The sequence below is a fragment of the Oncorhynchus mykiss genome, chromosome 3 (genome assembly GCF_057628025.1).
Source record: "Oncorhynchus mykiss isolate SJ-2025 chromosome 3, ASM5762802v1, whole genome shotgun sequence".
NCBI lineage: Eukaryota > Metazoa > Chordata > Actinopteri > Salmoniformes > Salmonidae > Oncorhynchus > Oncorhynchus mykiss.
This window is the reverse complement of record NC_143024.1, coordinates 85720743-85735844: the sequence shown is the minus strand read 5'-3', so window position 1 is coordinate 85735844 and position 15102 is coordinate 85720743. Positions and strand designations below refer to the sequence as shown.

The following is a 15102-nucleotide window of genomic DNA, read 5'->3' as shown; positions in this document are numbered from 1 at the left end:
GGGTGGAGAGACGAGAGGGACAGAGGGGTGGAGAGACGAGAGGGACAGAGGGGTGGAGAGACGAGAGGGGCGGAGGGACGAGAGGGACAGAGGGACGAGAGGGACGAAGGGACGAGAGGGACGAAGGGACGAGAGGGACAGAGGGGTGGAGAGACGAGAGGGACAGAGGGGTGGAGGGACAGAGGGACGAGAGGGACAGAGGGGTGGAGGGACGAGAGGGGTGGAGGGACGAGAGGGGTGGAGGGACGAGAGGGGTGGAGGGACAGAGGGACGAGAGGGACAGAGACGACAGGGACAGAGAGGTGGAGAGGGACAGAGGGGCAGAGAGGTGGATAGATGAGAGAGACAAGGAGGAAGAGGAGGAGAGGCAATAAAGGAAAATAAAGGAAACAGTAGAAGGAGAGGGTAAGGCAGCTGCTTGAGTGGTACAGCTTCCACACACACTCCCATAGTCTGCGCATACGCACTCCCATAGTCTGCGCATACGCACTCCCATAGTCTGCGCACACACACACACACACACACACACACACACACACACGTTATGGTCTGCTAGTGGCAGTTTACTGTGATTAGGGTTGGAAAGCGACCGGTAATTTACAAAAGTCAGAGGAATCTTCAGAATATCTTTGACAATCTAATCTAACTTTGGTCATTTATACTTGAACATTCTGGTAGTTTACTGGTAAACGTATAAACACTCCCTTCAGAACTCTGTGGACCACCTGTTGGCTCTCCTCAAATCAAACACGATGACAATTACTCGGCCCTCTTATGGGAAAAATGGCATCTTAGTGGACTGGAGAGCTAAAATGTCGGTTTTGATTTCAGTCCTCAGCGTATGTGTGTGTTCTCTCTACGTGACCCTTACCAGGCAGTGCGGCCTCTGCGGTGGGTGTGGGTGTTGGCGTGGAGGTCACAGCCGTGTCTGCCTGACTCCTCTGCTCTGAATCTGGGGAGGAGGTGAGGGCGCATGAGGGAAGCACCAAGCTTTCCATGGATGAGGAGGTTGATGGAGGATGTGCTGTAACCGTTGACGATGACCCTGAGGAGGAGGCGGACTTGGAGATGGGTACAGGTACAGGGTTGACGGCGGAGGCCTCCATTTCCACAGAGTCCTCTAGGGCTCTGGCAGCTTGTGGAGGGGGTATGGTAGGGAGTGTTGGGATGGTGGGGGCCCCCTCTATACGAGGAAGAGTGCCTGGAGGAGATGCAGGAAATATGTGTTTAATTTCTTTTCTGAAGCATGTCTTTTTATAAAGTTCTAATCTGTTGTTTTGAATTGTATTTTTTGCCTTTCATAAACAAAACACTAGTGCAAACTAGCAGCCTAAATAAATAAATAAGGTCTAATCATAGATCTGTGGCAACGGGCCAACCAGAACCCTGTCCCAGTGTCTCACCTGTAGGGCGTGTCTGAGGGCGCGTGGTCCCCCGGCTGCCCTGGGCCTCGCTGGCCTCCTCAAACCAGCGGGACAACATGTCCGACATTCTCTGCATCAGCGACACGTTGGGACTCTGCTCTCCTGGGGGGGAGAGACTGAGTTAGCATGAATTACACGACTGGCTGGCATTTCTCAGCACAACATTCTGCTAATTATTTCCATCACTCTGTGTTTAGCCAGCTAATCACGTGGGTTAACAGAAATTCCCCCAAAACCCTCTCAATTAAATGTTAGGCTTACCTGGCAGATTATTATGACTATAAATTGTTTAAGGTTAATATCAGTAGTGGGTAGGAGCTCAATATATATAATCAGTATCCTGTAACAATGTTTAAACTCGCTAACCAATAATGGAGCGTGCTCATTATAAATACATTGTGATTTAGTTTTGGTATCAGACTAATGGGGACGCCATTTTAAATGACCATAGTAACGACTGACGCCAGTGTGGCACTGGCCAGAATCATCTAATTGTCTGTGGTATTGACTTTGCTTCTAATACTCCATGTATGTACGTGGAGTGTGACTCGAAGAGCGTGTTAGGTGCGGACCCTGTACCCATCTCCAAGTCCGCTAGAGTATTGACTTCAACTAGCTTTGGCTGCCATCTATTGGAAAGGAATGGTAACTACACGGGGAAGCTAGTTGGCTGAGTCAAAGTAGACTTTAATAATATATGCCATTCAGCAGACGCCTTTATCCAAAGCGAACTGAGTACATGGTAGTGAAAACAGATCATAGAAAAGTATTACAATTTTGATAATGGATGGTCAGTCCTTGCTTTTGAGAATGGTTACATTTCTCCAGCCCCATCCCTCAGCTTTTACCAAAAGAGAAGCAGGGAGACTTTGTTTCTACTGCTGATTGCCATTTTAAGGAAGTTAAGATGCAGATTAAATACACACCCAAATATGTTACAGATACTATAAAAATGTCCAATCACTCAGACATCCAGCACAGCAAACATCAAAATAATTACCACAGTGGTTATAGAGGGTGCAGTTCAGAGCAGTTCAACAACTCTGAGCAAATGTCAGTTGGCTTTTCATAGCTAAGCATTTATAGGTCGAGAGAGAGTCGAAACAGCAGGACCGGGACAAGGTCCACATCCAATGAAATTGTTTTTATTTTATTTTATAAAAAATCAGTGGAAAAACAATTCCACTCAGATTCCCTTTATGGATGGGTGTATCTTTGAATTGGCTGTTGACTGGCCTGCTCCTTCTCCATTTTCGGATCACCAGCCCGCTCCACCAAAGTGATCGATAGTATATCTCGGCTCGCACTGTGATCCTGAGCTCTCAGGTCCATACAGAGTTATGGTCTTCACTGATCTCACTCTCCGTCAGCTCCATCTGTGGCATTTAGGGGCAGGACTCGGTTGTATACTGATGGTCGTGAGCGCAATTTAGCTGGGCCCCGAGGACCTCTTCTCCACCACAGCACAGGAACACTCTGGCACCCAGGGGTGAGGTTTGTATGCTGTACTAACTGTTCTTTCCTGTTGGTTGAAAACAATTAGGCTATAGTTATATTCAAGAATCACTGCATAAACTAGCATTTGCATGTACCTCCTCTGCCTCCTGCATTTCCTCCAGGATGAAAACATTTGCAAATAGTCTGGGTAGCCATTTGCTAGCTACCTGTCTTGTATATTGTCAACACACACACAGCAAATACAGGGACATTTATTTATTTTTCAGCAAACATTAGCTATGTCAACTTCAGTCTAGCTAAATGAGGTGGAACTAACAAAACATTACAAAAACTAAATCTATCAACAAAATGTATTCCAGTACTTGACTATCTGAGGTGGCAGCTAGCTACAGTAACTAACGTTATCTGATAACAGCGGTACACTGATAAACTGTGTTCTAATTTTAGTTGCAGTTTAACGTTAGTTACTTGCAAATGTTATTTGCCGTGAGGGTGTTACACAAAACACTTGAGACGCAATTAACGTTAGCTAGTTATCATCAACTAGAGTCCAGTGACGTCTAACGCTAGCCTCGTCAACAACAGACATGCCTGGTTAACGTTACCCCTGGCTCCATTGCCTCCTCCGTTCAGTCGCTTTTGCTTGACTCCAAAGTCGGCGATGTTGATGATGGACGGCCGGAAACCCCTACACCAGAACCCTCAATTTCAAATGGAGGCGCAAGCAGAGGGCTTCAACATAGGCTTATGACTCCTTTCCATTCAGAAACCCCCGGTTGCCGCATCAAAAGTGCCCTTCGTCGAGAAGTCTGCCTCCGCGAAGTGCTGTCTGCAGGTCCTGCTAGCTCGAGCTGGGACGTCCTTCCTCTTCCGGACATGGAGCCACTTCTTCAAAAGTTGTGTGTCCTTGGGAAGCCGATGGTAGTTTACCGAGGGACCTTTTTTTGGGAGCCAATTCATACAGCCTGGCGCTATACAGTTCATGTTTGAATTACTACTTGTTGTTGCCATCTTCGTTGTCCGCACCTAACACGCTCTTCGAGTCACACTCCACGTACATACATGGTGTATTAGAAGCAAAGTCAATACCACAGACAATTAGATGATTCTGGCCAGTGCCACACTGGCGTCAGTCGTTACTATGGTCATTTAAAATGGCGTCCCCATAGCTCAAATAAACCTTATCGGCAATCAAAATACTAAATATAGAGTTTTTATGTTAAATGCACGTTTAGTATTAGTTTATTGACTACATCTCTTTGCTTAGATTTACTTCCTAAAACGTTTCCATTCCCCATTTTATGCCTGGACATGGACTCAGAACATCCAATTTCGTTGTTTTTCTATGAACAATTGTAATTTTGAGTGTGAAAAGCAAAATAAACCTAAAACCAAGAAAAATAAAAGATAACAATTTGGAAGAAAAAAAATATTTAAGGAACCCCCTTAGTTGTTTAATAACCATTATTTTACCAGGTGTATTGACAGAAAACTGCACTACTTTCTCTTGTACACTAAGGAGCCAGGGAAGAGTAGCAGGGGAGAGAAGAAGAGAAGAATATGCTTCGTCGCTCGCAGCTGTTCATTCTTCTAAAGTAGCCCTCATGCTAGAAAAATGTTGGAGACTCCTGGTCTAGAGAATCCTTGTGTCACACCCCTGACTGTATGAACAGTGCTGCCTGGGCCAGAATGAGTTAATGATATCAGGGTATTGCTTGCCATATAAGTCCCTCAGTAGTCAACAGCGGACTACCAATCCACTGCATCATCCAGACGTTATAACTGCTGACCTGGTGGGGGAAAAGTTCCCTTCTCCTTATTCTACAATACCCTAACATCGACAAAGGTCTGTGATAGCAAGAGGCAGCTTCATCATAGTCTCAACTGGGCCCGGTATAAGTTGTGCGTCGGTGAGAGCTAAAGCTAACAAGATCCCCATGGACAGAGATAGGCCCGTTAGCAATGAGAGGCAGTGGCAGGGCTCTGTGGGAGAGATTAGAGCTGGAGGAGATGGGGAAGACGTAGAGAGTTATCCGGGTGTGTGTGTGTTAGATCCCTCACTTCCAAGGCAGTTATAGTCAATTATCTAATCACTGATCATAATCTTGATGTGATTGGCCTGACTGAAACATGGCTTAAGCCTGATGAATTTACTGTGTTAAATGAGGCCTCACCTCCTGATTACCCTATCCCCCGCGCATCCCGCAAAGGCGGGATGGAGGTGTTGCTAACATTTTCGATAGCAAATTTCAATTTAAAAAAAAAAAAAAAAAAAAAAAGACCTATGCAGCCTACTCGATCACTTTTTATAGCTACTGTTTACAGGCCTCCTGTAACTTTAATATTCACATGGAAAAGGCTTTCGGAGCCATCATCGACAGTGGGTTTTTTCCAACATGTCTCCGGAACCTACTCACTGCCACAGTCATACTCTGGACCTAGTTTTGTCCCATGGAATAAATGTTGTGAATCTTAATGTTTTTCCTCATAATCCTGGACTATTGCAACAAATAACCTGCTCAGACCCCAACCAAGGATCATCAAAAATCATGCTATAAATTCTCAGACAACCCAAATATTCCATGATGCCCTTCAGGACTCCCTCTGCCTACCAAGGACGTCAGAGGACAAAAATCAGTTAACCACCTAACTCAATTTAACCTTGCGCAATACCCGAGATGCAGTCGCACCCCTAAAAACATTTGTCATAAGAAACTACAGTGCCTTGCGAAAGTATTCGGCCCCCTTGAACTTTGCAACCTTTTGCCACATTTCAGGCTTCAAACATAAAGATATAAAACTGTATTTTTTTGTGAAGAATCAACAACAAGTGGGACACAATCATGAAGTGGAACGACATTTATTGGATATTTCAAACTTTTTTAACAAATCAAAAACTGAAAAATTGGGCGTGCAAAATTATTCAGCCCCCTTAAGTTAATACTTTGTAACGCCACCTTTTGCTGCGATTACAGCTGTAAGTCGCTTGGGGTATGTCTCTATCAGTTTTGTACATCGAGAGACTGAATTTTTTTTCCATTCCTTCTTGCAAAACAGCTCGAGCTCAGTGAGGTTGGATGGAGAGCATTTGTGAACAGCAGTTTTCAGTTCTTTCCACAGATTCTCGATTGGATTCAGGTCTGGACTTTGACTTGGCCATTCTAACACCTGGATATGTTTATTTTTGAACCATTCCATTGTAGATTTTGCTTTCTGTTTTGGATCATTGTCTTGTTGGAAGACAAATCTCCGTCCCAGTCTCAGGTCCCATGTGAGAGACTCAGACTCGGTCTCAACCTTTAAGTCTTTACTGAAGACTCATCTCTTCAGCGGGTCATATGATTGAGTGTAGTCTGGCCCAGGAGTGTGAAGGTGAACAGAAAGGCACTGGAGCAACGAACCGCCCTTGCTGTCTCTGTCTGGCCAGTTCACCTCTCTCCAATGGGATTCTCTGCCTCTAACCCTATTACAGGGGCTGAGTCACTGGCTTACTGGTGCTCTTCCATGCTTTCCCTAGGAGTCACTGACGTGGTCTTCTTGTCTGGGTTGGCGCCTCCCTTGGGTTGTGCCGTGGTAGAGATCTTTGCGGGCTATACTTGGCCTGGTCTCAGGATGGTAAGTTGGTGGTTGAAGATATCCCTCTAGAGGTGTGGGGGCTGTGCTTTGGCAAAGTGGGTGGGGTTATTTCCTGCCTGTTTGGCCCTGTCCGGGGGTATCATCGGATGGGGCCACAGTGTCTCCTGACCCCTCCTGTCTCAGCCTCCAGTACCTATGCTGCAGTAGTTTATGTGTCGGGGGGCTAGGGTCAGTCTGTTATATCTGGAGTATTTCTCCTGTCTTATCCGGTGTCCTGTGTGAATTTAAGTATGCTCTCTCTAATTCTCTCTCTTGGAGGACCTGAGCCCTAGGACCATGCCTCAGGACTACCTGGCATGATGACTCCTTGCTGTCCCCAGTCCACCTGGCTGTGCTGCTGCTCCAGTTTCAACTGTTCTGCCTGCGGCTATGGAACCCTGACCTGTTCACCGGACGTGCTACCTGTCCCAGACCTGCTGTTTTCAACTCTCTAGAGACAGCAGGAGCGGTAGAGATACTCTCAATGATCGGCAATGAAAAGCCAACTGACATTTACTCCTGAGGTGATGACCTGTTGCACTCTTGACAACTACTGTGATTATTATTATTTGACCCTGCTGGTCATTTATGAAAATTTGAACATCTTGGCCATGTTCTGTTATAATCTCCACCCGGCACAGCCAGAAGAGGACTGACCATCCCTCAAAGCTGTTCCTAGGCCGTCATTGAAAATAAGAATTTGTTCTTAAAACCTGTTGAGGATATGGCAGACATACGCCCCCTTTGGAGAGATTGGGTACCCCTAGTAAACTGGAAAAAAAATCTGTCAAAAATTGTTAATATATGCAAATAAAAATTATTATTGGATAGAAAACACTCTAAAGATTCTAAAACCGTTGGAATTATGTCTGTAAGTATAGCAGAACTCACAGGGCAGGCATTCTTCCAAACTAGTTTTTGTGGCCATGAAAGTTGGAGCAACTTTGACGTCATGGCCCCCACCCTTCCCAACCAGCTATGATTCTGCGGACACTTTCTATCTCTTCCGCTAGATGTCCTCTTTCATTAGAGCTTCAAACTGTTCAAATCGCGCGAGAATTGACCCTATGGGAGTGAAATTAGTGCGTGCCACGAGAGAATAGGCTGTGCGTATGGGCGCGAATTGGTCACAGTCATTCCTTTGTTTCCAGCACTGAAGAGAAGGGCAGACGATGGGCGATTGAATTGAAGTTTGTTTTGCACGTCTAAAACATCATAAAGCTTGCTTCTGCACTGAGTTTGACCTGTTTAGTCGACATATAATGTGTAATTTTGAAGTTTTGATGCGCAACTTATCCGGACCAGAGGACGTTTTGGGTGCATTTCAGCTGATGTTATTAGCAGTAGCTAATACAAAGACGCAAGACTTGAAACCAAACGATGTATTGGGTAAGTATGAAGCCTTCCAGAACATTCTGAACGAAGACCATCGAAGGTAAGGGAATATTTATGCTTAAATCTGTGTTTCTGTTGACTCCAACATTACGTGGAAATGTAGCTTGGAACTGAGCGCTGTCTCACAATATGGAATAGTGTGCGATTTCTGTAACGTTAAAAATAAATCTAACACAGCGGTTGCATAAAGAAGCAGTGTATCTTTCTAACTATATGTAGAACATGTATATTTAGTCAAAGTTTATGATGTCTATTTTACGTTATCTTGCCGCGCTACATAGATTTCCTGCGGGCATTTTTGAGTAATTTCTGAAGGTGAACTCACTGTAAATGGACATTTATGGATATAAATGGCATATTATTGAAAAAAAAAAATATGTACTGTGTAATATGTCATATTACTGTCATCTGATGAAGATTTTCAAAAGGTTAGTGAGCGATTTATTTTTTAATCCTGCGTTTGTTGATTGCATGTTTTGGCTATTGAAATGAGCTGTGTCTGGTGGTGGTTTTACATATATATGTGCTATGTTTTCGCCGTAAAACATTTTAGAAATCTGACTTGCTGGCTAAATGAACAAGATGTTTATCTTTCATTTGAGCTATTGGACTTGTTAATGTGTGGAGGTTAAATATTTTTAAGAATATTTTTGCGTTCCATGCGCCACCGTTTCAGCTGCACGTGGGAGGGTTGATTCCCAATTGGGAACCAGAACCCTGACCTGTTCACCGGACGTGCTACCTGTCCCAGACCTGCTGTTTTCAACTCTCTAGAGACAGCAGGAGCGGTAGAGATACTCTCAATGATCGGCTATGAAAAGCCAACTGACATTTACTCCTGAGGTGATGACCTGTTGCACTCTTGACAACTACTGTGATTATTATTATTTGACCCTGCTGGTCATTTATGAAAATTTGAACATCTTGGCCATGTTCTGTTATAATCTCCACCCGGCACAGCCAGAAGAGGACTGACCATCCCTCAAAGCTGTTCTTAGGCCGTCATTGAAAATAAGAATTTGTTCTTAACTGACTTGCCTAGTTAAATAAAGGTAAAAAATAAAATAAATAAAAAATTGCCTGGTTCCTCTCTAGGTTTCTTCCTAGGTTTTGGCTTTTCTAGGGAGTTTTTCCTAGCCACCGTGCTTCTACACCTGCATTGCTTGCTGTTTGGGGTTTTCTGTACAGAACTTTGCGATATCAGCTGATGTAAGCAGGGCTATATAAATACATTTGATTTGATACATAGGTGTGTGTGAATAAGACAAAGCGTGAGTGTGAGAGAGAAAGTGTTTTTTTTGTTTTTCTTTACTAATAGAGCCTAATGGAATTGAAATTTGGAAGGAGAGGGAGAGAGACAGGAGGCAATAGAGAAGAAAGGGAATAAGTGAGAAAATGTGTGTGTGTGTAAGATTCTGTGTACTCTTACCGTCCCGCTCTCTCTCGCTCTCAGGACGAGCTCGTGGACCGGTGTCAGACCAGTCACCTCGTAAACGAAGACGCTTCACTGGGGGTTGCCGCAGCTGTGGACACACACACAAAACATAAAAAAACATGCTGTCAAGTCTAAGCACAGTTAAAAATAGCATGCAAAACATGGCACAGTCCCTGTCCTATTTTAGTACCCCCCCACACACACTCCGCTCTCTGCACTACAGTCCCTGTTACTGTCCTATTTAGTACACACACACACACACCTCTCTCTCTGCACTACACACTTTCCTCTGGCCGTCTCCAACACACAGGACAACAGGCTTAGAGCCAGGGAACTGGTCACCCAACACAGGTGCCTCTGCTCCTCCCCTGGGCACAGAACGAGAGGGGGACAGCCAGCTTCAGTGGAGAGAGAGAGATTTAGAACATGGAAGAGAATGAGAACAACTTCCACTGAGACCAGAGATAGAGAATGACAACTGCATAGAGAGAGAGAGACAGAGGTGGGGCAGCTAAAGAGAGAGAGAGAACAAGAAAGGTGAGATGGTGAGAGGGCTGAAGGGGGGAGAAAGCGAACTCGAGCTCAAGCAGGGTCGCAGGAGTAACAAGATGATGGGTAAAGGAGGAAATAGAAAGGAGTGAGAGCAATGGAGGGCCCAGAAGAGAGAGAGAAAGAGGAAAGGCAAACTCCTTGGCAGGCCCTACAGTCCCCGTCCTGGTCTATTTTGGTGGGGTGGTTGGCGGAATATTGCCAGCGCCAGGCACTGTATTTGGAAAGGTATGTGGGAGCAGAGCTGGGTGAAACCAGACACAGCTGAACACACTATTCGACCGTGATCCAGCACATTTCTTACACACCCCCACACCTTCCTCTCTGCTGGCATTTAGTGTCCCCCCCCCTCCCTTTTCCCTCACCCCCTTCTCTCCACTAAATTGAATTATCCCGCTCAAACTTTCTTCCTCCTCCTCTTCCTCTCTCCTCCCCCTGACCTCTCAGGGTCATTGGGTCATCTCAGTGCACCACCAGCAGCCACCACACAACACATTGACAGGAGATGCCCTGAGAACACTTCCACCACACAACACATTGACAGGAGATGCCCTGAGAACACTTCCACCACACAACACATTAACAGGAGATGCACTGAGAGCACTTCCACCACACAACACATTGACAGGAGATGCCCTGAGAACACTTCCACCACACAACACATTGACAGGAGATGCCCTGAGAACACTTCCACCACACAACACATTAACAGGAGATGCCCTGACAGCACTTCCACCACACAACACATTGACAGGAGATGCCCTGAGAACACTTCCACCACACAACACATTAACAGGACATGCACTGAGAGCACTTCCACCACACAACACATTAACAGGAGATGCCCTGAGAGCACTTCCACCACACAACACATTAACAGGAGATGCACTGAGAGCACTTCCACCACACAACACATTAACAGGAGATGCCCTGACAGCACTTCCACCACACAACACATTAACAGGAGATGCACTGAGAGCACTTCCACCACACAACACATTAACAGGAGATGCCCTGACAGCACTTCCACCACACAACACATTAACAGGACATGCACTGAGAGCACTTCCACCACACAACACATTAACAGGAGATGCCCTGAGAACACTTTAGTTGTGAGAGCTGCTCCACACAAAGCCAGCTGTCTGAGAGTGCAGGAGTAGCTTACATTAGAGACCTGCAGTATGTCTGTCTAGCCATATGTTTGTTTCTGCTCCCAGGAATGTCCCATATGGACAACAAACATGGTACCGTGATACAATCCCACAATAACTCATGTAATGGACCATTCATGTTTTTAATACAGAGACTGTATGGAAAAAAACCACTGAAGTACATATACACCAATGACTGTAGATATGACATGGAAAAAGTTATTGCTCACGTGACACCATTCATTCCTATGAAGACTCAATAGCTCACTTAAGCCAAATTAAGTCAATAGCTCACTTAAGCCAAATTTAGTCGGTTAAGAGGGCCTCTCATGGATACAACATGTGCAGTTTGAGTTCACAGAGAGATATAATTTGAGCAACTCCAGGAAGTGAAGTTGCAGGATAGATCAGTGCTGCCCCTTCTCATTGAGGAACTCATTTGAAGGTTGCCCGGAATATTGCAGGCTGCCACTATTAACTAAATGATCCTTATAACTTATTGTGTGTGATAAATCAGTTCTAATGCATACATCTGCTGTATTAGAAGCTATTATTAGTACCATGATGGTCTTCGAAACATTGTTTCATTTACGCCAAGATTGACCACGAAGACTGCCATTCACTATAAATGGGGAGGTCCTGTTTTCTGCAAAAAAAAATGCCCGAGTACCGCAGGTGGCCTTGAACTTCCGTGGCTTCAATGAGTGGGGGCAGTCATTCTCGCCTGGTACACACAGACTTTCACAGAGGGGCATACACAGTGCACACACACACACACACACACACACACACGTATCCTAGCCTGACTGTGTGCGCAGTAGTCTTTTCCCTGTGCTCCCCTGAGGCCTGTTCTCACTGCAGCACAGTGTAGATCTCTGTGTGGCTCTCAGTGACCAGCACTCACCCTGCCTGTCTGCCGTTTCATTGTACCGCATTCACAGATGGTACCCAACAGTAACAGACTCAACCAGCTATACTCACCCCCGACACTACAAGTATGCACAATGACAATTTATGATATGTACACAAAAGTGTGGTTATACAAGATACATATTTTGTTTATGGAGAAACTGTCCAAACCAAATTTCTCAATTCCGTTTGCATAGAGAAGCATACACCTCCTATTTATCTCAAATCACAATGGTGGCGCCTCTGCCGCCCTCTCACCTCCTCCCTCCTCTCCTCGGACGGACCCTTCAGCTCTCGGGCCTGGTCATTATTGGGGTCAAACAGGTAGACGTAGTCTGAAGAGTAGCTGACCAACACCTCCTGTCCGTCCCCGCTGTAGCAGAGTGAAGTCACACGACACGACTTGTTGGACAGGTGGGCCGGAACGAAGCGCACACACATGCCCGTCGTTCCACGGCCCATGTAGTTCCCTGGGAGGGGGTTTAGTGAGACAGTCAAAGGCAAGCAATGGGGAATGACATAGGGCAGAGTTGAGTGAGTAGTAGTAGTAAGTCATTAATAGCGTAACTCAAAATTCACTTGTTTGATCAAGTTGGCTCCAGAATCTGATCAAAGGTTAGTTTTGCATTTCTCCTCCCGAAGGGTTAAAGCTTTGGTAGGACGAACTGATCCTAGAATGTGTTTCTAAACACTAACAATAATGTGGATGCTACTATGATTACGGATAGTCCTGAATGAATCGTCAATAGTGATGAGTGAGAAAGTTCGAGACGCACAAAAATCATACCCCCATGACATGCTAACCTCTCAACATTCCAATAACAGAGGAGGTTAGCATTTCTGGGGGGGGATGATAATTATGCGTCTAACTTTCTCACTCATCATTATTGACGCTACATTCAGGACTATCTATAATCATGGTAGCATCCACATTATATGTTGAAGAGTTTGAAAACTTATTCTATTTTTATTTACAATAAAAGTGACTCCAAAATGACACTACATTATTTACCATTCATTTCCATTGGGCACTACCTTTGTTCCCCTAAAATGTAGGGACTATGTTCAACATTTCTAAACGTTCACCCGATATGGATGAAAATACCCTCAAAAGAAAGCACTTTAACGTCATCGTCATGGTATCATTTCAAATCCAAAGTTCTGGAGTACAGAGCCAAAACAAACAAAAAAAAATGTGTCAGTGTCCCAATAATTACTGAGTTCACTGTATCTACTGATCGAAATTCAGACAACAAAGACAGACAGACAGACCGACCGGGAGAGCTACACGAGAGGACAGAGATGGTTGTTACCCGTAGCCCTGGTGCCCAGCATGCGTCTGTCATAGATGCGTACGGAGCTGTCAGAGCAGCCCACCGCCAGGTAATAGGGCACCAGCGGACTGATGGAGATAGAAGTCGCCGCCCGCCGACAGTTGATCAGGATGTCCTGGTGAGAGGAAGAGACAGTAAACAACACCATCACCACCACCGTGGGCTAAAAATCAGGAAAACTGGAAAAGGGTGTGATATATTATTTAAAAACAATATAAAATAAGCAGATTTTTTATTTATTTCATCTTTATTTATCTAGGCAAGTCAGTTAAGAACAAATTCTTATTTACAATGACGGCCTACCACGGCCTAACCCGAATGACGCTGGCCAATTGTGCGCTGCCCTATGGGACTCCCAATCACGGACGGTTGTGATACAGAATATGCCGACTTTACAACACAGGTCAAATAATAGATCAAAAGTTAGAGAAAAGTTTAGATTTAGAAAAATAAACATTGATTTATTTCCCTCCTTCCTTACATCTTTGCAGTCCTCTTTAGTACAGCTGGTCTTTGTGCGCAGGTCAAACCAGCGCACGGTACCGTCCTCCCCACACGACAGGAACGTATAGGGGTCGTTGGGTACCGTCATAATCTAAAAGGAGAACAGGAGGAGGAGAGTGCAGCAAGAGGTGAAGGGAAAGAGGGAGGGAGGAAGCAAAATGTGAAGCAAAAAAATAAACATTTGGGTAGCTCCCTATTTTCAAATCAGCCACACACACACACACACAAAAAAAAAAGATTTCCAACATCGTGGTACAAACAAGTTGAGAAACGCTTGTGTACAGTACCTCGTAGGCTGTTCCGTAGTGGCAGGTGAACTGGCACTGCCTGTTGATGTCGGGGCTCTTCTCTGTGTGGGTGTAGTAGATGATACCATCCCCAGAGCACGAGATGATCTGCTGGTCACTGGTCTGAGGCATGAACTTAGCACTGAAGATGTTCGCCCGGTGACCCGACCGTATGGTTGCCTTGACCTGAGGAGAGTTCCAGAGAGGAGTGTGTGTGTAGCGAGTTGCAGGTGTTTATGTATGTGTTCGATTCTATCGGTGCATCTCCCTCCATTGGTATCCTCTACATTTGCATTGAAGACTCCTGGGATGAGTTGCTCCTTCTTCTGACTAAAAGGGAAACCTTGGTTCTACTCTCCCATGCTTCGTCAAATTACGTCAACTCAAATCACCAAAAAACATTCTGGTCAGTTGAACTGTGTCCATCCTTTTTTACCAGGTAAGTTGACAGATAACATTCTAATTTATGGCAATGACCTGGGGAACAGTTACAGGGGATAGGAGATCAATGAGCCAATTAGAAGCTGGGGATGATGAGGTGGCCGTGATGGTATCAGGGCCAGATTAGGAATTTTACCAAGACACCAGGGTTAACACCCCTACTCTTACGATGTGTCATGGGATCTTTACTGACCACAGAGAGTCAGGAGACCTGTTTAACGTCCCATCCGAAAGACTGCACCCTATACAGGGCAATGTCCCCAATCACTGCCTTGAAATAGTGTCTCCTGCTGGCCCTCCAGCACCACTTACAGTAGCATGTGGTCTTCCATCTAGGACCAACCCTGCTTAGCTTCAGAGGCAAGCCAGCAGTGGGATACAGGGTGGTGCTGCTGACTGAGATGCTTAATCAAATGTAAATTATTGGACAAGATTGTAAAATAGAAGAGGGTATACATGATGTATAGCCGGGCACTGAAAAAAATCCTACGATAATCCAAAGCACCCAATTAACCAAGGTCATGTTCCACATCAACACCAGAGACCGAGAGGTTGGATCAGCAATTGTTCATTTTCAGAATCTCTCAACAGCCTATT

General features: G+C 45.2%; 1 protein-coding gene across 8 annotated transcripts in view; it reads right to left on the bottom strand.

Annotated features, from left to right (window-relative positions):
- Positions 1–15102, bottom strand: part of LOC110520574 (DDB1- and CUL4-associated factor 6) — a 57267-nt gene that overhangs the window by 19192 nt on the left and 22973 nt on the right. For all 8 annotated transcript variants that reach the window (XM_036975167.2, XM_036975168.2, XM_036975169.2 and 5 more), the window contains exons 4-10: positions 14065–14250; positions 13755–13868; positions 13253–13388; positions 12198–12409; positions 9322–9415; positions 1404–1526; positions 872–1201 (exon numbers count right to left, since the gene is read on the bottom strand). In XM_036975167.2, coding sequence (XP_036831062.2) covers positions 872–1201; positions 1404–1526; positions 9322–9415; positions 12198–12409; positions 13253–13388; positions 13755–13868; positions 14065–14250 — 1195 coding nt within the window. The remainder of the gene's footprint in view (positions 1–871; positions 1202–1403; positions 1527–9321; positions 9416–12197; positions 12410–13252; positions 13389–13754; positions 13869–14064; positions 14251–15102) is intronic.